Source organism: Cygnus olor, chromosome 11 (assembly GCF_009769625.2).
Source record: "Cygnus olor isolate bCygOlo1 chromosome 11, bCygOlo1.pri.v2, whole genome shotgun sequence".
In the NCBI taxonomy this organism is placed as follows: domain Eukaryota; kingdom Metazoa; phylum Chordata; class Aves; order Anseriformes; family Anatidae; genus Cygnus; species Cygnus olor.
Genome location: NC_049179.1, coordinates 22,161,129 through 22,184,601, shown reverse-complemented (window position 1 = coordinate 22,184,601; position 23,473 = coordinate 22,161,129). Strand labels below are relative to the sequence as shown.

General features: G+C 41.4%; 1 protein-coding gene across 4 annotated transcripts in view; it reads right to left on the bottom strand.

Moving 5' to 3' along the window:
* IQGAP1 (IQ motif containing GTPase activating protein 1) overlaps nucleotides 1-23,473 on the bottom strand; it is a 63,779-nt gene that overhangs the window by 36,077 nt on the left and 4,229 nt on the right. For 3 of the 4 annotated variants that reach the window (XM_040570208.1, XM_040570211.1, XM_040570210.1), the window contains exons 3-5: nucleotides 3,631-3,787; nucleotides 3,209-3,286; nucleotides 633-709 (exon numbers count right to left, since the gene is read on the bottom strand). In XM_040570208.1, coding sequence (XP_040426142.1) covers nucleotides 633-709; nucleotides 3,209-3,286; nucleotides 3,631-3,787 — 312 coding nt within the window. Of the gene's footprint in view, nucleotides 1-632; nucleotides 710-3,208; nucleotides 3,287-3,630; nucleotides 3,788-16,561; nucleotides 16,579-23,473 lie in introns of those variants that run through there. The other variant, XM_040570209.1, reaches the window with a different exon arrangement.

Here is a 23,473-nt window from a genome sequence, read left to right as displayed (position 1 = left end):
AGGCTGCCAGGTGCCAGGAGGGGATAGGGGAGGAGGTGGAATCGGGAAGCCTAAAGTGTCATCCCATCAAATTGAGAAGTATCAACAAATGGGCCCCACCAGTTTCCTCAGGGACGCAAATTATCATACACCGTCTATGTGAGATTTTAAATTTTAAGAGACCTTTCAGCAACAGTTACTGCTTGATCACTTACTGTGATACACATCAAGATACACATACTACAATACATAGCTGTGATCATACTAGCTTTTATTCAGTGTGCTGACTGATCTCTGAATAGACCAGTATGTTCTTTTACACAGACAGCTTTTAGGTCTTCAAACTTTCCTTTATGCCCCTATTTTTTATTTTATTGTTAATCTCTGGCTCAGAGAGTAGAGAGGGAGGGGAGAACTGTGTTGGGAAGGTAGTAGTCACAACATACTCGACTGGTTATTTTTCTCCTCAGCATCTGAATTGGCCACTGTCTGAGACAAAATATGGGCTCTGTGGACCTTTGCTCCAATCAGGTACAACAGTTCTGCTAGAGAATTTGTCCCCATCTACCCTTCAGCTCAGCTCTCTACCCCTTACCTTTCAGCTTTCTAGACAGATTTCAGAAGCAAATAGACTTCTGCCTAGTACGCCTTACCTGAGTGCGTGAATACAATAGATACAGCGTGGCATGTTCTTGCGATCATAGATATCCGTAGTTTCTGGGTAGAATATCTGAAGATAAAACAAAGTTAGTCTGAACAATACTCACTCTGTATACCTCGATGTCATAACTGTGATAAGCCGAAGTCTTCTGCAGTACGTTAATGAAGCTCAAAAGACTTTTGTTTGGTGGGCTGCTCTTCTGCCCCTAGCTCAACATCTCTCCTACTTGAAGTGTCAATCTTTCTTGTTTCTTTCACCCAAACCAAGGCTTCCTTCTCCCTACCCAAGTTCTACACACATGAAAGCATACAATCCTTCCTTTTTGTGCCTACCAAGACACCGGGCCATAAGAAGTTAACGGGGACTTTGGTGAAAGCTAAGACGACGAAAAAATACTTGCAGCAGAAGAGAGAATGAGGATTTTGTTTGGACAAAATGGGGTCAAAGAGCAATAGAGGAGACAGTGACAAAAGGAGACTGAGATGCTCTGCACACAAGTCAGCTAGACTTAAAAAAAACTTTCAGACAGTCTCAAATGCAAAGCTCCTAAATTTAATATAAAAGTGCTGAAGGAAGTACGTTATTTTCTAGTTATTTATAGGTTTCTTGCCGTTGCCAACGAGCACAAAGTAGCATTACTCTTTCTGTAAAGGCAAGAGCAACTGAAGGAAGTACCCTTGCCATCCTGCAATATCAGCTCCCTGGCTCTTCTGCACAGGAAAATAAGGCACCAAATGTCACTTTGTGAACATACCAGACCCTAGCCCAGTTTCTTCAACGCCTCCTCACATGTTTGTTTTCCCCAAGGCCCCATTTCCATCTGAAAATCTTGGCTTATACCTGGCACTTAAACCTTCTGTATGTCTATCTCTCCCCCTGTTTATTTTAATGATCTTCACAGCATATTACAGAATCATTAAGGTTGGAAAAGACCTCCAAGATCATCTGGTCCAACCATCCCCCTACCACCAATATCACCCACTAAATCATGTCCCTAAGCATCACGTCCAACCTTTCCTTAAATGCCCCCCAGGGACAGTGACTCCAGCAACCTCCCTGGGCAACCCATTCCAATGCCTGACCACTCTTTCTGAGAAGAAATTTCTCCTAATTTCAAACCTGAGCCTCCCCTGGCGCAACTTGAGGCCGTTCCCTCTTGTCCTATCGCTAGTTATCTGCGAGAACAGGCCGACCCCCAGCTCCCCACAACTTCCTTTCGGGTAGTTGTAGAAAGCAATAAGGTCTCCCCGAGCCTCCTCTTCTCCAGACTTTCTCCAGTTCCCTCAGCCACTCCTCATAGGACTTGTGTTCCAGGCCCTTCACCAGCTTTGTAGCTGTTCTCTGGACACGCTCCAGGTCCTCAATGCCTTTCTTGTAGTGAGGGGCCCAAAACTGAACACAATACTCAAGGTGCGGCCTCACCAGAGCCGAGTACAGCGGGACAATCACCTCCCTGGCCCTGCTGGCTGCACTATTCCTGATACAAGCCAGGATGCCATTGGCCTTCTTGGCCACCTGGGCACACTGCTGGCTCATGTTCAGGTGAGCGTTCACCAACGTCCCCAAATCCTTTTCCTCTGCACTGCTTTCCAGCCACTCTGCCCCAAGCCTGTAGTGCTGCATTGGGTCGTTGTGACCAAAGTGCAGGACCCGGCACTTTGCCGTGTTGAACCTCATCCCATTGGCCTCTGCCCATCGATCCAACCTGTCCAGGTCCCTCTGCAGGGCCTTCCTACCCTCCGGCAGATCGACACTTCTCCCCAGCTTGGTGTCATCTGCAAACTTACTGAGGGGTATTTCGATATATCCTAATCCAAAATTTATTCCTTTAAGATCATCAAAAATCCCAACAAGGCTCAACTAGTAAACCTCAACAAGTTATTTGAAAAACTTTGCCTAATATAAAGTAACCAATTTGCAAGCATGTATCCAAATAAAACACAGCAGATTAAGTTATGCAATGCTTGCTTTGGTGGTACTGAGCATGTTTTACAGAAAACAAACAAAAAATATACTTAGAATCCATGTATGCAACTTGATTATCAGCACAGAACTACCACAGTTCCATATATGTTCACACAATAGCGCTTGTTGAACTCCTCTGAGATAGCAGGCCATTCATTCCTTTAGTATAGCCAATAATTCATATTTAAGTCACACCAAGAACATATTTTGAATTCATTTAAAAATTTCATAGGCAAATCTGAAGAAATGGAGAATCTATTGTTTTTTGTTGCACTGCTTCTTTCAGTGTAGGTTTCAAAAAAACTGCCGCAATCTAACTGTAGCTCAGATATTGCTCAACAGAATGCAGATGGTATGCCAGACTTGTGATATGAAGGATACTGTACGAAGAACAAATTATTTTTCTCCTAATCATTCTCTCTCACAGCAGAATGAAATATGTCAGCATATTTTAGGATAGACTTTCTACAGAAATGCAAATCCAGAAAACGAAGAACTAACTATATAGAAGTCTGACGATTTTAGTTAAACAGCAAATGCTTCCACAGAATGTAAACCTTTTTCGGATTATATACTTATCAACACATACAACATAGAAATTACCTTGGGGAGACCGATCTCAGCCATGGCATTCAGCCACTGAATTACATTATCAGTGTGCCGGAAGTGAAGACCAGTTGCCTGAAATAAAAATAGGCAGAAACAAGAGGGAGGGCAGACAAAATATCACAACTGACGAGACAGATGGTGAAAACTGTACTCTTACAGAAAAGGCGTTAGAAATCTTCCATGTACAATTATATTGCTTATTTATAACAAGGCAAGTTCTATCATGAATGCAAGCTCAGACATAAAGCTAAGAGTCCACTCCCCTCACTTACCCAATGTTCTAAAGTGAAGGAGGAGTTTTTCAAGGTAACACTAAAATAACATAACTTTCTGCTTATTCAGTCTGCACCTCCACGTGCACATTTTCCTATTGTAAATCTATACCTAATCCAATACCCACAGAGAGCAGCTCTCACCTTATATCTAGTCTGTTCCCGATCATAGATTTTCTTCACAGAAACGACTTTAGGAGAGAAAAAGTTTCCAAGTTTGGCCAGGTAGACTCCATTTCTCAATCCTTCTTCGAGTTCTGTTGTGGGAGGCAGCTCCTCATTCAGACAGGCCTCCATCCATCTGTAAGTGCAAGAAGAACAAATTGGGTCACTTGAATATAATTCCAATTTGTGAACACAACTCTATGTTAAGTAAGTTCCTTGCTGCTACTGCTATGTTACTCTCCAGCATAATATTTACTTAGCACAGAGGCTGAAAGTCGGTATAGCACTATCAGAAAATCTGTGTCATTAAGACACTAATCAGTAATGCTTCAGACAAAACATTAAGCAGAATTACAGAGTTCAGAAGTTATTAAGATACCATCTCGCCAATATATTCTTCCTTCTTCAGCTCGTGACTTAACTAGTGCTGGTCTACATAGTAGCCGACCTGTCCTTTTAACTCACTCACATCTTCCTCTCGAGTACAGGATCATTTCACAAGCATCTCTTTTATTCTACTTTCATAAAATATCTGCTAGTTATTTCTCTAGCTGATTTCCTACAATGCTGTCATCAAGTCTACGTTCCTGGCATACATATTCTCTTCCACTCTACTATACATTTCAAAAACAGAAAAAATGGGAACAGGCACTACTATGGTCTGACTTTCAGTAACAGAACTTTGACTTTTCTCTCCTCGTAACTGATTTTCTCTTGTTTCCTTCTGTCTCATTTAATTTAATGGTGCTATTGCAGTTCCTCGTGACAAAAGAAAAAAAGCAAAAAACTTGAAAAGTTGCTGTGCTCACGACACAGGTGCACCTTGATATTTTTTCTTTTCAAAGCTACCACAGAATGTGTATTGCAAGCTCAGCTATGCAGTTTCTTCCAATGACGACACGCTACCTGGCTGTTCTGTTCTCCAAAGAAGGGAGCTCCACTGCCAGGGAACCTTTCTAAAGTGTTTTCTTTAGAACATGCCTCACTTCCACCCAAACTCTAAAGCTCCTAAAGGACAGATCAGCCTTGGATCAATTAATTTCACAGAAAAGCATCTTTCAAAACAACAGTGGCCCAGAATAGCACAACCAATATTATAAAACAGATCTGACAGTGTAATATAAGAAAGGTTAATAAATTGGGTCACAGGGATGATGAGTTCACTTTACTGGGAATGAGTATAAAGAAAGGCAGAGGATCCTACTGCAGTGGTTTTATCCTGCTGAACAGCTAAACTCCACCACAACTGCTTTCTCACTCCCCCTTCTCAAAAGAAGGGGGGGAGGAGTACATACGATGTTAAGAAAGACAGCTCATTGGTTGAGAAAAGGATAATTTAATTAATGGAAAAAGAAAGAGGAAACAAAACCAAGCAAAGGCTGCATGGAAGCGCAGAGAGAAGAAAAAATTGTTCTCTAATTCCCATCAACAAGTGATGTTTGGCCACATCCTGGGAAGCAGGGCTTCAGTATGCATAGCAGTTGTTTGGGAAGACAGATGTCTTCAATAATGAGAGCACCCCCTCCTCCTTCCCCTTTCCCACCTTTTATTGCTGAGTGTGACATTACATGGTATGGAATATCCCTTTGGTCGGTTTAGCTCAAATGCGTTAGCAATGCCCCTTCCCTACTTGACCACCTCCAGCCTACTGGCTTGGGGGATGGGGGCGGGGAGAGAACCTTGATGCTGTGCCAGCACTGCTCAGCAATAGCCAAAATGTTGGTGTGATAGCAATAGTGTTCTAGCTACAAGTGCAGAGCACAACACTATATTGGCCATAGCAGGAAAAGTTAATTTCATCCCAGTCACACCCAATACACCTGCTGACCCAATGTTTCTATTTTTTTCTTTTAAATGAGATTGAGATATATTGGGTCCCAGAGAAATTTCTCCAGAAACAGAATTTTAATTCTCTGAATACTGTTTTACATGCATACGTAACTGTAAACTATTTAGCTCCATGTTAATCCAGGCAAAATAACAGAAACACACCATACTGAATGGAAGTGATAATAGATTAACTGAATAACATGCCCTGCAAGGACAGGCTGAGGATGCTTGGGCCGTCTGGTCTGGAGAAGAGGAGGTCAAGAGGGGACCTCCTTTGCTCCCTGCAGCTTCCTGAGGAGAGGAATCACAGAATCACAGAACTGTAGGGGTTGGAGGGGACCTCAAGGGATCATCGGGTCCAACCCTCCTGCCAAAGCAGGTTCCCTACAGCAGGTTGCCCAGGTAGGCATCTAAATGTGCCTTGAATACCTCCAGAGGAGACTCCACAACCTCCCTGGGCAACCTGTTACAGTGCACTGTCACCCTTACTGTGAGGAAGTTATTTCGCATGTTGGTGCGGAACTACCTGTGGTCCATTTTGTGGCCACTGCCCCTTGTCCTGTCCCCACAAACCACTGAAAAGAGGTTGGCCAAATCCCTCCGTCTCCCACACTTAAGATGTTTGTAAACATTAATAAGATCCCCTCTCAGTCTTCTTCTCTCGAGGCTGAACAGACCCAGGTCTCTCAGTCTTTCCTCATAGGGAAGATGCTCCAGGCCCCGTGTCATCTTTGTGGCCCTCCACTGGACTCTTTCCAGGAGATCCCTGTCTTTTTTGTACCGGGGAGCCCAGAATTGGACACAGTACTCCAGGTGAGGCCTCACCAGGGCAGAGTAGAGGGGGAGAATCACCTCCCTTGACCTGCTGGCCACGCTCCTTTTTATGCACACCAGGATCCCACTGGCCTTCTTGGCCACCAGGGCACACTGATGGCTCATGGTCAACCTGTCGTACACCAGGACCCCCAGGTCCTTCTCCGCAGAGCTCCTCTCCAGCAGGTCACACCCCAGCCTGTACTGATACACGTGGCTGTTCCTTCCCAGGTGCAGGACTCTACACTTGGTCGTGTTAAACCTCATTTGGTTTCTTCTTGCCCAGCTCTCCAGCCTGTCCAGGTCTTGCTGAATGGAAGCACAGCCTTCCGGCATGTCGGCCACTCCTCCCAGCTTTGTATCATCGACATACTTGCTGAGGGCGGACACTATTCCCTCATCAAGGTCATTGACGAAGATGTTGAACAAGACCGGATCCAGCACCGACCCCTGGGGAACACCACTAGTCACAGGTCTCCAGCCGGACTCTGCGCTGTCAATCGCCACCCTCTGAGCTTGGCCAGTCAGCCAGTTCTCAACCCATCTTACTGTTCACTCACCTATCCCACACTTTCTCAGCTTTGCTACCAGGATGTCGTGGGAGACAGAAGCGCAGAGGGAGGTGCTGGTCTCTGCTCCCTGATAACCCATGACAGGACATGTAGGAACAGCAGAAAGTCGTGCCACAGGAGGTCGGACTGGGCATTAGGAACAAATTTCTTTACCACGAGGGTGGTCAAACACTGGAACAGGCTCCCTAGAGAGGTGACTGATGTCCCTCCATGTCCGTCAGTGTTCAAGAGGCATTCAGACAATGCCCTCAATAATATGCTTTAACTTTCTGTTAGTCCTGAAGAGGTCAGACAGTTGGACTTGGCGATCTTCATAGGTCTCTTCCAACTGAACTACTCTATTTTATGTAAATCTGCTTCTGAACCTCCAATTTTCTGTCCGGCATTCAAGGAAGGCTCACGAGAAAGAGCTAAGAAGTATATAACCTGTAACAGCTGAAAACATGACAGAAAAAAATGATCTCTTTTGAGCTTGAACAAGATAATACATGATGATTTCTTTGGATTAACTAAAATAAATAAGTAAACAAACATTTATTTTCAATTTTGGCAATATTTTGGAACAGTTCACTCTTGATTTCAATTACAAAACGCTGTAGAAGTAGCCTAAGGAGATGAGACGCTTCCAAATTCACCACAGGCATTTTTTTTATTCTCTCCTGAGAAGGCCAGGTGAGGCAGTAAACTGCATTTCTAATTACCTAAGGCAGGTAGGTGCTTGTGAAAATGGAAAATCTCACAGGCTGCAACATTTTAATGATCAAATGAAATATAACTTTGACTAGTGCAGATACAGAGTCTTAGGTAATCTTCTTAATTGTCTTGCCTGCATTTATTTTCAGCTATTCCTAAGGCTTTCCTTCTTTTGTAAGCTACCACAGAGCCAACCTGTTCTTCTGTGACAACTCCTCCATTTTTAAGTCTGCTAACAGAAACAGAATATTTGGGAAAACAAATTTCAGATAACTGTACATCTTTGCTACTAAAACTCAAGAGGAATGCCAGTCAAGTTCTCACATCTGAATCTATTCTTTCTCTGTCTCTACTTGAAATGTTAGTATACAACGTGGTCTGTCAGTACATAAAGTGGCCATCTGCCTTTTAAGATAAACAAGCCATTGTTCTTTAAAAGAAAAAGTGTAACACTAGTGCTTTGTTCTTCGCTCGAATTCTGTGTTTGATTAAAGATGCAAGTCAAATAGAAAAAAAATCTGAGGATAAGTAAACATCATCTGTGAATTCTGTTGCCTACACCCAAGAGTATCTAGAAAATAACCATAGAGTAAATGCAGCATTAAGTCCCCACATTTTTAATTCACACCTCTTGCACTTCTGTTTGAGTTTGGGTTTTTTCTTCCTTCAAGATCTAGTCCCAGATGTTTTTTTTCCCAATTTGTGGATTCTTCAGCAGAGAGTTATTCTGACGGACTCATTGTAGAAAGGATACTCATGATTCAATAGAGGTTTTATAAACAGCTTGATTTTACTGTTGTTGCTTTGGTTATTCACATTATTTTCAGTATCAGCATTTCTCTCTAGAGGGCACACACTGTGAAAAGCTAATTCAAAAGGAAACTTAAGAACTTTTCACAGCTGCTCATCATGAAGTACCTAGAATAAGCCACTATTACACTCCCCAAATCTTAGTTCTACTGATTCTTCCATCTGAATGAAAGCAACTACATAATTTTAAGGTTCTTCCTCTTTGCCCAGGAAAGCCTTTTCTTCACACTTGACACATCTACAGCTCCAAACAACGGAGGTACCTTTGAAAAGCTAACACAAGCAAGAAAAAGGAGCCAAGAAGCTTTTCAATGAACTTGCCGCACTAACTGATCATAAAATCAGGACAGCAATGAGATGTCTCCAAAAGTGGCGATTTCAGCAGAACCTGGAAGGAGGGGAGAAGGGAAACCCTTTCCCCGGAGAAGGGAAACCACTTTTCTCAGGAACTAGCACTCACAAAACAACAGCAAGAAAACAGTTTTATGTTCCTGCTGGCAGCCCTCCCACAACAGCAATAGTTCAAGGGAGTGGTTCTCAGCAAGAAATGGACAACACACCAGAATCTTCCAGCTTCTGCCAGCTTCTCATTCCCCAGCCTCCTCACCCACTTCTAGTCTTTCTCATGTCCCCAAACTTAAGTTTCTTAATAAACCATTAAAGAAAAAAAAAAAAACACTTTTTAGAAAATGTACACTATGACAATTGTAGTCAGGCACCTGTAGTACAGAAGTACAAATTGCAGAAAGAAAAACAGTTCAACAAGTTTTGACATTGGTTCGGTATTCAATATGAACATCTTACAAATTTTATGTAGTGAAGGGATATGAGTGCAGAAGGCACCAACTCGGGACACATACAAGTCATAGACAGAGACTACACGTGAGAAAAGACAAAAACCAAAACACCCTGTATTAGAGAAACTTTCACAACGCAAAGGATGCTCAGTCTCTCTAGTCCAAATTCAACAGAATTAATAATCTCAAAGTCTCAACGACCTTCTATTTAGCACGTCACATATGGTGCACCTAGATGGTAACAATTTTGAAGTGGAAAAAGTATATATATAGCAAGTTGCTAATTTGAGTCTAGTCTAGCGTGGAAAGCAGCAACTTTCCTGAAAGCTTCTGAACAGGCTCTGATAGTGAAAGACCATACTTTCCTTTCTGATGTGAAATAAATGCAGTACTTTGAGACTTAGACTGTTGTATTTCCTCAAGTAATTTTTATAAATAGGAATTCAAACACTACCAAAAAGATTAAAAGCGTACTAGTCACCACATCTTCTTGAACAGAATGTTCTCAAGGCTGCTTCTGCTGCAAATCAAGAATTGGGAATCATGAACAGTAAAACTGAGAGAGCACCTCACATCCCAAATGAGACACTATTACACTGTGGAGGGCAGTCTGAGTCTGAGAAAAGGTGGGGCTTCCAACTGCAACCAGTATATGGGGCCTGGAAAAAAGCATCAAGGAGTAGTATTACAAGGAAGAAAAGGTTTCTGGGAATACCTGGCCAGCTTCCGTACATGAGCTAAAAAAGGAAACTCATTCTTTTGCAACTACTAAATTCCTGCTTTTTGCTGCTTTCTTCTCAGAAACTTTATTCTCCTTCAACTTTAAGTTCTAGGAAACGTGGATAGCAACTGAATGAGTAATAGAAAAGACATGACGTAAGTTTAAAAATTCTGGCCTGTTATCCAAAAGATACTGTAAAGCAAGCTCATTACTATCATTCAAATTATGCTCTTCCCCTACCCTACAACACACAGCTGCATTTCCTGTGCTACTACAACTCAACTTTCAGAGTCTCTGAAGTTGGAAGGGTCCTCTCTTGCGGCTATCTAGTCCAACCTCCCTACAACCAGCTCAAGCAACCATCTTTCCCCTTCCTTGTGAGTGGGACAAGAGTTTTCTTTACTGCGAGTGTGACAGCATTAGAACAGGTTGCCCAGAGAGGTAGCGCAGTCTCCTTCTCTGGAGATATTCAAAACCCGCCTGGATGCCATCCTGCACAATGTGCTCTAGGTGATCCTGCTCGGCAGGTGGGTCGGACTACATGATCTTCAGAGGTCCCTTCCAACCTCAGCCATTCTGTGATTCTGCAATGTCACTTAAACACCTTAGATCATTAGAGCCAGACTCTTGAGAGGACACTGAGTTACTTGAACCCTGGAAGAGTTCAAATGCTAATAATAAAGCTCACAATTCTCTTCTGAATAACCTCGGAGGCAGGGGCGAACACTCACCTTGCTCAAACCTAGAAAGACCTAAAAGGAAAGAGGGAGCATACAACCACGTAACTTAACACCTTACTAAAGAACACAGAGGCAGCAAGTTCCGCTTAAGCACCTCCATAAAGACAAATAACCCATAATGAGAACATAAACTGTCTCAATGTACTCATGCCTGTTTCAACAAGTTCCTAAGTGGGTGTTAATGTAACTACAAAACCAGGGCAATTTACATATAATAATGCTCCCCCTTCTTGCAGCATAGTTTAACCCTATGCTAGACCTGAGGACAGAATGTTTTTGAAAAGCATTATGCAGAAGCGTTTATATTTAAAACCTTGTATGCTCATGTTAAAACTAATACCTATCATCCTTAAAAAAAGGACAAAAATAAGTGAAAGGCAAGCATTTTTCAAGTCTCATCGAAAAAATAAACTTGGTTGATAGGCAGCAATGTTTATTCCCTTTAGACATTAGAACACTATGCCATCAATAAGGTTTCCACAGAAACCTTGAATTTTTTTTTGCTAGTTTGACTGTAGTTTAACAGCATTTATTCAGTTGCCGTATTAGGCTTATGTGGCAAAGTTTAGGTAGCAGGGGAGCTGCATGGGTGGTCCCTGTGAGGAGAGTCTAGAAGCCGCCCCATGTTAGATAAGAGCCAGTTCCAGTCAGCTCCAAAAGGGGCCTGCCATGAGAAAATGCAGACAAAAACAATTCCACAGACACCAAGGACACTGAAGGAGGGGAGAAGGTGCGCCAGGCACCAAGGCAGAATCACAGAATGGTTGAGGTTGGAAGGGATCTCTAGAGATCATCCAGTTCGACCCACCTGCCAAGCAGGATCACCTAGAGCACGTTGCACAGGATCACATCCAGACAGGTTTTGAATATCTCCAGAGAAGGAGACTGCACAGCCCCTCTGGGCAACCTGTTCCAGCGCTCTGTCACCCTCACAGTAAGTAAGTGCTTTCTCACATTCAGCTGGAACTTTCTCTGTTTCAGTTTATGCCTGTTGCCTCTTGTCCTGTTGTTGGGCACCACTGAAAAGAGAAAAGTTCCCCTGCAGCTTGCAGAGAGGTCCATCATGGAGCAGGCTGTCCCCCTTGTGGAGAACAGTCAGACTTGTTCAGATAAGCACCAGCCTCGAGCAAAGGGGAATTGAGCAGTTTTTCTCTCTTATACAAACTTTGTGGATGGAAGTCCGCAAGCTTCATATGAGAGGCTGCTGAGGAAGGAGTCTAATATTGGTGAGACAGCCCTGTTTTGGCAGCAGAACAGAATCTTGAGGGCCCTGGTACCCGAGTGAAACCTTTTGATTCGTTATTTGTAAAATGAATATTAAAGTTCACACTCCTGAATATGATAAGGAGCTTAAAGAAGCATATGCTAAACATATATGACTGCGGTACTCAACTCTTCACCCAAATCATGCTAAACATCACCGCAGGGAGGGAACAGATAAGGTCAGGATATAAAAGAAATTTAGGAGTTAGTGTAAACAGATAAAAGAAAAAAAAGAGAAGATGAAGTTAGAGAGAAGAAAAAGGAAAAGCTGGGGAGGAGGGGAAGGAATTGGAAACCTAGAAGAGGCTGTGACTTTCTCTTCCACCAAGACAGGGACAACTTCTTGGTAAACTCTGCGCCTCCACCCTTTGGTGAGGAATACCTGTGATAGCATTTTGCTAGCACTATTATCATATATTAGCACTACAACAGTAAGTGTATTTATCAACAGCAATTGCAAATCTGTTATATCTGTTGCCTTATTAAATACGTTCTACTTTGTGAAGCTGTTTCAGTGAAAGCTCTTAGCAGGGTTCTGAAACAGGCAAACGTTGGACTCTGATAAGCGTCCTTTAACTCAACTCCCCTGCAGCCCATGGCGTACCACAGCAGAGCAGATCTCCACACTGGAGCCTGTGGAGGTGCCGGCGTAGGAGCAGGCAATCTGGCAGGAGCTGCCACCCCGGGGGGGGGCCATATTGGAGCAGTTTGCTCCTGAAGGAAGGACCCCATGGTACAGACCCATACTGGAGCACTTCCTGAAGAACTGCAGCATGTGGGAAGCCCATGCAGGATCAGTTTGGGAATAATAACTGCATCCCATGGGAGGGACCCCACACTGAAGCAAAGAGATGAGAATGAGACCATGCTAGAACAGCAGAGGAAGTGTTAGAGACTGACCGCAGCCCTAATTCCCATGCACTGCTCGGGGGTGGGGGGGAAGGGAAGGTGTTTTTCATTTGCTTTTAGTTTCTCACTGCTCTAGTCTGTTAATAATAGGCATTAAATATTAGTCTTCCCCTGCTCCTTTGAAGAGGGGCAATGAGAGAGAGGTGCTGCCCATCAGGGTGAAACCACTACAGAGGCATTACAGTCTACGGAGTTCCCACTCTGCTTCCTCCACCTCCCTAGCACAGAAAAGATCATCTTTAAGCCAGAGTTAACTCTCCAATCTCATCACACAACTGCATGGGTAATGTAGGCCTTCCAATTCTACTGACGCTTGTCCAAATTAAATAAATTCACCTTTCTAGTCAGTCAGCATAACTAGTATTAAATGCATACTCCCCTCCAAGACAAGATCCTTGAGTATCTACAGGCAGCTAGTACTATTACCTGCAATTTAGAACCAGACATTCCTTGAGAAGGCACAACAGTAAATACCTAAACAACAGGTACTGTCAGACAGCCAGTCTCTCAAATAATGTTACCTTCAATTTTTGAAATAAAGCATTGTTCCACTAGCAATGACTGGAAAAAAAATTGCATCAGTCTCTCACCTACTGACTTATTCTCTCCCCAGCACAGTATTATCAAGGATTGTGACATTTACTAAGGTGTCATTTTGCTACAGAATCACAGGCCAATTTTAACCAGAATTGAAGCTTAGACATGGCAGAAATGTAATAACGATCATATTGGCAGACATTTTGCTCTTTCACTTGTGAAAATACCAAAACTCTGGCTAACCCTTAGACAGTGCAACAAATTTGGAAAATAGCAAGTCTGATAATCAGACTTATTATAAATAAGCCTGAGAAAGAACTATCAAGTCATCTCTCCAGAAACTGCTGTAAGAGTATCCAATTTAATACACATAAACAGTAGAACAGATGGTAAGACCAGATCAAACCTGCAAGGAACACTGCATATTTTATGACAGGACTACCATGCAGTACATTCCAGCACAAAAAGAAAGCAGAACATGGCACAAAAAATACAAAAGGCAAAAATCAAGTGATGTTAACAGTTGAAAAAAAAAAAAAAGTGATCTTTATCAACCACACGCTGAGGATAGCTCAACTGCTGGTCATCACTAACCACTAGCAATGTCAGGGTAAAACTAACGAGCTGCAGAGGCCAGAAATAACAATTCCTAACATTTAGCTGACCTAGAATTTCAAGACAACGGCCTTTCCTTTTGTACACAGAACCAGGAAGTGACTTTTTTCAACTCTGAGACAGGATTGTTGTGTGGCATTCTCTCGGTCTCCACCTGGAAGTCACTTGGAGTACATTGACCTCAAAGACAACATTTCTGTACCTCTAGCTGTTAAGAATTCTAAGATAGAGTACGTAACACTCACAAATCATGCTGAAGGATAACCAGCATCACTCAGTCTGGTACCAATGCTAAGTGTTAGCTGATGTTCAGTTGTCCACAATATCACATCTTACTCTGTTCATTTCATGCCTCAATTTCATTAGTAGGAAACATAACCCGCATGCAAACTTCTGAGCCTCTCATTTGAGAGCACTGGCCACAGAATTCTGATCATGGGACAGCATCCTTTGAGTTTTCTCTTTCGAGGCATGCTAGTACCACAGCACTCCTTGTTTGTTTCTAGTGGTTCCATACCACCTATATTTCAGAAGAGCGTTGGCTGCTTCAGGAAGGCTTCGGGTGGTTAATTTCCTCCTAAAGGACGTCTGAAGATAGAACATAAGGGCAAAGAGCTTGATTCTCTTTCCAGGTGAATACAATGCTAGCCTCCACTTTTTGTAATGCTGTCTCTACACTACAACAACATATTTTAATCAGTGAAATAAGCCTAAATCCGTGATTGATTAAACTAGCACAAGTATTCATGTGCTAACGCACATCTCCAACCGTCAACCACCACACAGAAGCTGTGCAAAAGCCACAAATAGTGCTTAGCAAAACTGTTGACAACTCTTAAAAATCTTTCATAAAAGTAATTATTTGCATTCTCAAAAGGTATTCACAGCACTATAAATATTGGCACTCTTGTGGAAGGTTCTTAGGAATCCATTACTGAATGCAACAAACACTTGTATGTCAACACAAACCGTACACATGCACTCTGCTATGAGAACAAAGAAGGGAGAAATCACACTGGAATCCTTCAGCCTACTGAAGAAAAAGCATCCGTGGTGTCCAAGACTACAAGCTTATTTATAAAACCTGAATACCTGTAGTTCAAGAAAAAGTATTAACAGCATTTCATTCTGAAAAAAAAAAAGCTTTGAAAAAATAGACTATAGATGTTGAGAGCCTTACAGCTCATCCCAATGCTGAAATGACATCCAGTTGACCTCACAGACAGAGGGTCCTACTCTGAGTGTGCCCAGCACTCAGTCAGCTAAGGATTGACAACAACAGGGAAGAAGACCATTAAAGAATTCAAACCTCCCAAATTGCTGGATGATTATCCGTGTTTCTCTTGGGCTTAATTCTCTATGCTTGCTTCTGTTCTCTCTGCCCACTCTTTCAGAAGACTATCCAGTCCAGAAATCTGGTGAGCACAGTTGCTGACGATACCTTCCAACTACCTCAACCATACTAAATCCAGGAATCTACCATCAAGGAAGACATAGACGACAGCAGCCACTATGCCTGTTCACAGTCTCAGACCAAAAGTTCCCTCCCCACATAGTCCAACACCCTGTCTCCAACAAAGGCCAGGAAGAGATGCAAATAAACACAGCCTTTTATTAAACTAAGTAATTGCTTTCTCGATTAAATATGCTCTATTTATTCATATTTACCTAAATTCTTAGATGCAGCATATGTTTAATTGATGAAACTTACTCTAAAGAAGTTTATGAACGTCACTTTTTTTTTAACCTAATTTACCACAATGTATTTGTGAGTCGCATACCTATTTAAAAAGCATAAAAATGGGCTTTAGAATTGCTTTAATTATTTGAGTGTCACATACAGAAACTATATAGGGCTTACCAAATACATTTTGCATTAACACTTGGACAAAAGTAGAATTAACTAAAATAAACAGATCAATTTTAGTGACCCTAAATCAGACTTTTAACTGTATTCACCTAACTAGAAATGTCTGCAGGTGTCTAATAAAACCATCAGAAGTACTTACATACGCCAATTTCCAACTCCTGCAGCAATCAGTGAAGATCTGCTGTTAACTCCAACACAATCTCTTAAATAGCATAAGACCTGTTTGCGCATCTTTGAAGCTGTTGCTTTATGTCAGCTTTCTTGGACATGAAGACTCATTCTTCTTCTGGACATAAATAAAATAAGCTCACTCCCCCAACTCCCCCCCACCCAACCTCTCCACCATTTACATAATTCTGAACAAAACATTCCAAACCAAGACACTATTCTATCTACTGCGGTAAAGTACGAAACAGAATGACAGCTTATCGCCGACAAGATTTAACTTCATAGTGGTATGTTTAGGGAGGGAAAGAAAAGCCAAAGTAATATTAAACGTCTATATAATAGCTCCATGCATGAAGTGGTCCTCCTGAGCAGCCAGACAATGAAATTATTATTTACTGTAGTTTACAGAAACTTGTTATGTATAGGCCATTCACTGTGCTGAAGCACATTATTGTCCAAGTCATCCCTTGCCCCAGACAGCCTGCAACACGTCACAAAACATGCAATGCACCAAAAAACAAAGATGAGCACTATACACAGAAAGCAAACATCAAAAAGCAAAAAAATCCTACCTTGGAACTCTCAATCCAGTGAAGGATGGTAGACACTGCTGCAGAAGGCATCAAATAGCAGAAAAGGCAGAAGCTAGAAAAAGGAGACTAAAAGGAAAGCAAAGAGAGACAGACATATCACAAGAGTAATAAGCGAGCAGGCAAAGAGGAAGCAAAAATAGACGTAACTGTCTAGGCACATGATAAAATTAAGACTTCACGGAAAAAAGTGGCTTACAAAGGATAAATATTTCTCTGACTGCAGCCAACGTATCTGAAAGTTGCTTCCCTAGCATTCTGGAGGCCGTTGTCTTTCATCAAGAGATTCAGTCCAGTCACCTGACAGAATATGACCCCACCCTTCATCTCAAGAACACTTAATTTTTTCCAGGTCAGCAAACTGGCTGTTAGAGAATATTTAACCACTCTTAACTAGCACCAATATAAACACACTATTTGTGAGAGCAGGAGTTTTAACGAGACAAAGACAATTAAAAAAAATAATAAAACAACTAAACCCACACACAAAAAATCCATTGGAATGATCTATCTAGATACTTGGCTGACCACTCACTACATTTAGCCTCAAAATTGAGGCTGGATACCTTTATTATCTAACTCTGTCAAATGTATTAATGCCAACACAAATGTCACCTAGTAAAGTTGTTTGGTCTGGGTTCTAAAAGAAAAGCAATGATACAATCATAGTGGTGTTTCCTCTAGGCTTAAAGTCTATGGAAAACATATATCCAGATTCTCTTCGTAACTGTTGAAATAAGTATCACTCCTCTGACAGTTACTTGCCTCTGTAAAAGCTGTCTCATGTATTGCTGATGTACAGGTTTTACTTCTTTAAAAGCATTGGGGAAAAGACTGAAAAACAGACTATACCATCAAAGACTCAAATGCTCATATGCTTCAGCTTTTGGCAGTTACTTAACTAGTTTCACAATTCATGGAGATCTACATTTTAAACTGCAAGGAACTGTAAGATAACCTATCAATCCCTGTGTTAAAAAGAGCTTGTATTTTGGGGGAGTAGTTAGATTCAAAAGATTTCTAACATGCAGTAAATGATATCATCTTCCTTAAGCAATACAGATTGCAATGGTATCTTATTCATCTAACTGCTGTAACAAAGTTTGGTAAAAATCTGGAAGATGCTAGACAAACTGCCAGAAAAGAGCAGAAGCCTCTGTCAAACTGATTTTCAGTGTTAACAGTTTAAATGCCAATCAAAAGATGAAAAATGAGCCAAACAAAGCTAACCAGACATTCAATTCATACTTCAAAAATCATAAACTAACATCACACAGCATCTTTCAAAATACCATTCTGCTCAGAACAAAACAAAAATTCAGGAAAGAAAAACTGTCTCCCTTTCCCTAATCGCAAAACAATCAGAACTGTAATTTGGAATATTTCTATTGAGATTGTTTAGCAAGATCTGCTTCCTAAAGCATATTTAGACTGTCCATCGGTTTATAATTCTCTTCTCCAATTCTCAATCAAAAGCAGCATTCTGAATTACACTTTCCGCACTAATAGTTTTGAGAAATCTAAAAAGTCAAAATAGGAATTTAAATCTTTGTCACCTGCCTCATAAGAGACAAAGCTCTTGTATTCAACTTTCATCTAAACGCAGTGTTTATTTAACCAGTAAACTGGCAGATGAGTTGGAAATGCTGTTATAACCCTGTGTCAACAACGTAACAAAATATGCCAGACCTTACAGGAGAGAAAGCCCCACTTATCTGGCTTGAACGCTGAAATTAAATAGGTTTTACTCTGTCTCATACTCACACCAAAAAGCATATTATCTAAGAAGCCTATCCAGCAGTCAGACACCAGGAAGGCACATTCATGTCGTCCACCGAACTGTGGACTGCAACACCTGTACAACAAGCATTGGAAGGTCCAGGATCTGTTGAGCTGACATGGAGGGCAAGGGATGACAGTTGTCAAGTTCCCACCTGCGTGAGTCATCAGGATTTGTTCACTGTGCTCTGCCTCCAGAGACGATCTTGTGAAAGTGAACACAAGCATGCCGGGGTCTTGATGACTAACTGCTAATGCAGGCATTAACACCGCCACACTGGCCATCCCAGGAGTCCCTCCTTTGTTGCATGCAGTTCCTCCATGCCTAGACACTTCCAGTCACATCCACTTAGCCTTTCTATTGGAGTTCTCTACAAGTGTGCCAAGGAAAACAGCATAACCTCAACAGAATTGCAGCACTGGAGAAAGTAGGTGCCTTTTTTTTTTTTTTTTTTTTTGCAGCCTTTGTCTGCATAAGCCATCTGAAAGAATTTATAAAACTGTGGATGAAAGGCTCTTAAACTGACCAGCATTGTCAACAACATAGATGTAGCATTTTGGGGACAAATCATGCTATTCATTCTAATGAAAGGAAAGGGATCATACATACTCCAGATCATTTCATGGACATATGTATCACAAACATTTTTAGTTTGTTTACAATTGCAGATGTGGCAGGCATTCTCACCCAGAGAATGAAGAAAAGTTTCTCAGATAAGAAACTTGCAGACAACCTCACTTCTTCACCCCATTCAGCAAAGGTGTTAGACAGCAACACAAAAATCCTGAACACAAACTTCTAGAATAACTCATTCTACCAATTTCTGACAAACCAAGGTATAATCTGGGAAGATGAAAGAAGATAAAGTAAAATAAACTTGTAACTTATAAAATCAGGAGTGTTCTTTTCTAGAGAAGTACATGAAAATTTAAATGCATTTTGTTGTGCAGGAAAAGACATCTTCTCAAATGAGGAGCTAAAAAACAAGTGCTGTCCGCAGCTAAAAGGTCCCAGAGCATTCTTATTATCCAAAGACACCTTCAGTTCAGAGATACTAAAAAGCAAGAGATTAGTAATACCAGTCGGATTTCTCCCAATGATTACCCCATCCTGGCAACCTGCAGCTCAACCAAAGACCACGTTTGTATTCTTACACCGAATCCCTTTTTGTTTGCCAAATGTTTGCCAAACAGTTACTCCCGAGTAGCTTTCAAACCAGTACTACACTCTCATTCCTGAGGAACTTAATTATCATCTATGCAAAAATCCTTTCCAAGTCACATTCAGCCATTCTGTTGTCAAAACTAATTGCCTTGACCATTTCTAAATAGACTTAAATGGTTGCAAGTTAAAGCATTGCTGAAGTTTTATCTCAAAACTAAGTTGCTTTCTTGCAAATAAGGGTTTCAAGAAGCACCCTACAGTATCCAATAGTCAATAACTGTTACATCACAGCTACTTGCTGTTATGTGCTGCTCTCCGGCCTTACATAAAATAGTCCTTCAAAATCACTAACTCAACAGCCAAGCCCCAGTCTCCAAATTCAATTCCACGCAAAGAGCTGTTTCTTTCCTCCTGGACTGCCTTTCATTACTATATCCAAGAGTCATTATTAAAGAAAGCATTCAGAGTGAGGAAAAGATGGTGGTACTCAATCACTGCATGTTCAATACCCCCACATACACACTTCCCTCCACCCTTCTCTCAGAAAACATAGCAATGAATGCATGTTCCAAGACACTTCCAGTGTAGACAGCCACTCCCTGCCAACTACATGAGGTCATCAACAGAACAGTACAGGAACTGTAGAGAAATGTCTTCTCAGTCCAAACAGGGGGGTGATAAGAAGCCTCAGATGAACTGGTGAGAGCTAAGTATCAGCTATTTCAACTTACAACTGATGGCAATAAAATGTTATCTACGAACATTCATGGCTTAAAAAAAAAAAGACTTCTACTGTCCAAGGCAAAAGCATTGTAACATCACTGAAAAAGCCAGTGAAAGTAGTAATACCCCAACAAGTAATCCACAAATTTATTTTTTTTTCCTACCAGAGTCCAGATGAAGAATATTACTGTGTATCAGTCTCACTTCTAGATAAGGACCAAAGAAAAAAAGCTACAGTTACTTCTATTCCAGATAGGAATATCCTTAGACTGCTGTGAGCTCAAGCTGTCACATCATAAAAGAACAGGGTACTTTCTGCAGTTTTATCTGCACTGTCACAGCTTTTCTGAATAAGCTACTATGATTTGGAAACTGGAAAGAAAAACTAAGTGTGAAACAACACATTGAAAAAGTCGTTTTCATTCAAGAAAGAGATATCTGTTCCAAGCATAGTATAAGAATTCTTTCTTCGCAATCTTCATTTTAGCACCGATTTTCATTTCAATTTTTTTCTTTCGCAATCTTGGTCAACTTAGACACTCTGCCTCCCTTTCTCTAAGTAGCAAGAATAACGCCTGGTTTCAAACAATTTTTACTTCAACTACTGTGCACAAAGTGCTAAATTACAATAGCAGAATAGCAACTACTGAAGAAAAAAACAAAAGCCTGGAACACCACTAAAAAAGTACAAGCTATTTACATTCATTTAATATCTCTGACGTATGTTCCTTACAAAAACACTGCGACATATACTCAAAGTTGATGCACACAAGTTGTTAGAGCTGATGGTTCAGAAATCCAGTCTTTTCACTTTCTTATGAAATTAGGCGCTAGCAAATTTTCATCTTGTGCTCCTCTCTTAACATTTATGAAAAAATCACTCCAACTTCTAGATTCAGTATCTATTGATGCTGAACTGATGGAGTGACTGCATCAGATGACAAGGGAAGACCGACCAATGTCATCTACCTGGAATACTGCAGGGCCTTGGATGCAGTCCCACACAACATCCTGATCTCCAAACTGGAGAGATGCAGATTTGAAGGGTGGACCATCCGGCGGATAAGGAATTGGCTTGATGGTCATACCCAGGGAGTAGTGGTCAATGGTTCTATGGCCAGGTGGAGGCCAGGGATGAGCAGTAACCCTCAGGGGTCTGTCTTGGGACCGGTGCTTTTCAAGATCTTCATCAAGGACATGACGATAGGATCAAGTGCACCAACAACAAGTTTGCAGATGACACCAAGCAGAGTGGTGCAGTTGGTACGACAGAAAGAAGAGATGCCATCCAAAGGGATCTGGACAGGCTGGAGAAGTGGGCCCACGTGAACCCATCAACATGATATTCATATCATTTTAGTTGCCCTTTAGGTGCCTTTATGTTCTAGAAAAACTGAATATAAACCACACGGTCTGAATGGGATATTATATTGTAATATGATGGGGAGATGGGGTGGGAATAAGATTTGTTCTTCAATCATCTCCCACTGTCTGAACAGCTGTTGACAGTAGAAAATTCACCTCTTCTGCTTCCGAGAGTGTGATGTGCACTAGATACCTTGCTCCACTATTAAGCCCTCCTCTTCTCCTCACAGATATAGCTTCATATGAAAATCTCTCACTATGAAAAAAGATGAGAAACTCTCCAATCCATACCTAAAGCTGAGACGCTGTCATCAGCAGCACAAGCAAAATGCTGCAGTACCTAATTCACACATTACATCTCAGTTACACTACTGGCAAAGAAGTCAATACAGAAGATCTCAGGACAATTTTATCAATTTAAAATATAATAAACTGTTTGAATTCAAGGTGTTGGTTTTTTGTTTGTTTGTTTGTTAAGTTAAAACTCTTTTCCAGCAATGCAGCCCAAAGCCCTCTTTTTGGCTATACTAGCAGTAATTCATAAAAACAGAAACAAAAAACTTAAAGGACAATTTATAAAGACTGCTCAGTAATGAAAAACATTCTTGGAAATAGAGCATGAACTCAAGCCTTTCTGCGCTCACCTGTGTATTTTAATCACTAAACAAAGGACTCCCGATTCCCTCCTGGTCATGCAATCTTTAACTCTTATGCAAAGTGGTATGGCTTCAGCTATATGAGACAGGAATTCCCTCTCATGTGTATAGACAGCCTGTAGGCCATTAAGCAAAGTAAGTGCTCTGACTGCCAAAGTGGGAGACTGTATTACCACTACTTGTGTTTTGAATGACACATCTGTCGCTCCCTTCTTCAAAAAACATAATGTCAACAACTAGGCTTGTCCCTGGGACAAAACAGGAAAAACAATTTCTGACAAGGTGCAGCAAAAACAAATGCTTAACTACTCAGCCTTGTCAATGCTGAGGCAATAGTTGGAAGCAGACGCAAGACAGCCAAGAAACTTTAGTTAAAGATTATTTATCCAAAGGCTAAGTAAATCTCCAGGAATAAGCAACAGCTTAATGAGAATATTAAAGCTGTGGCTGTGTTAGGCATTTTTGCTTAACTTTTTCGTCAAGTCTGGAAAAAGAATTGAATAGAATACAAGCATCTCAGAAAGCATCCACTCTGAAGCCAATGTCTAAGAGAGTCCACAAGTGATTTATCTGGGGCTCATTCAAGCATGCATGTGACTTATAATGGCATTCATCTCTCCCTGTAGCTCAGCATTCGATCCTAAAGATTTTTGATTCAGAGGGACAGGGTGATTTTGAGATATATTTGTATCTTTCTCACTAGTTCCACCTCATCCAAATCTGCACGGAGAGAAAATTATTATCTGCTAGTACCTAAGCAACCTCTGTAAATGTGCAGCAGTGACAATTGCTATGAAGCATCTGAAAGACTACAGTATAAACGGAGTCCTCCTAGCCCCTTCAAAAATATTTTACAGCAGCGCGAACTATTAAAATCCTGAAATGAAGTTCTGCAAATGAGTCCTCCTCTATACTCTGCCAGCACTGATCTTGTACAAGATCTGTTTCCCTTCCCATAAACATGAGCCATAGCGTGCCCTGGCAGCCAAAAGGACAAACTACATTTTGCAATGCATTGAACAGCATAGTCAGCCAGTCAAGAGATGTGACTTTTCTGCTGTATTTAGCACTGGTGTGGCCTCACATTGAATAACGTGTGCAGTTCTGGACTCCAAAATATAAAAGGGACATTAAGATCCTTGAAAGCATCCAGAGGAGGGCAAGAAGGCTGGTAAAAGGGCTGGAAGGCATGTCCTACAAGGAGAG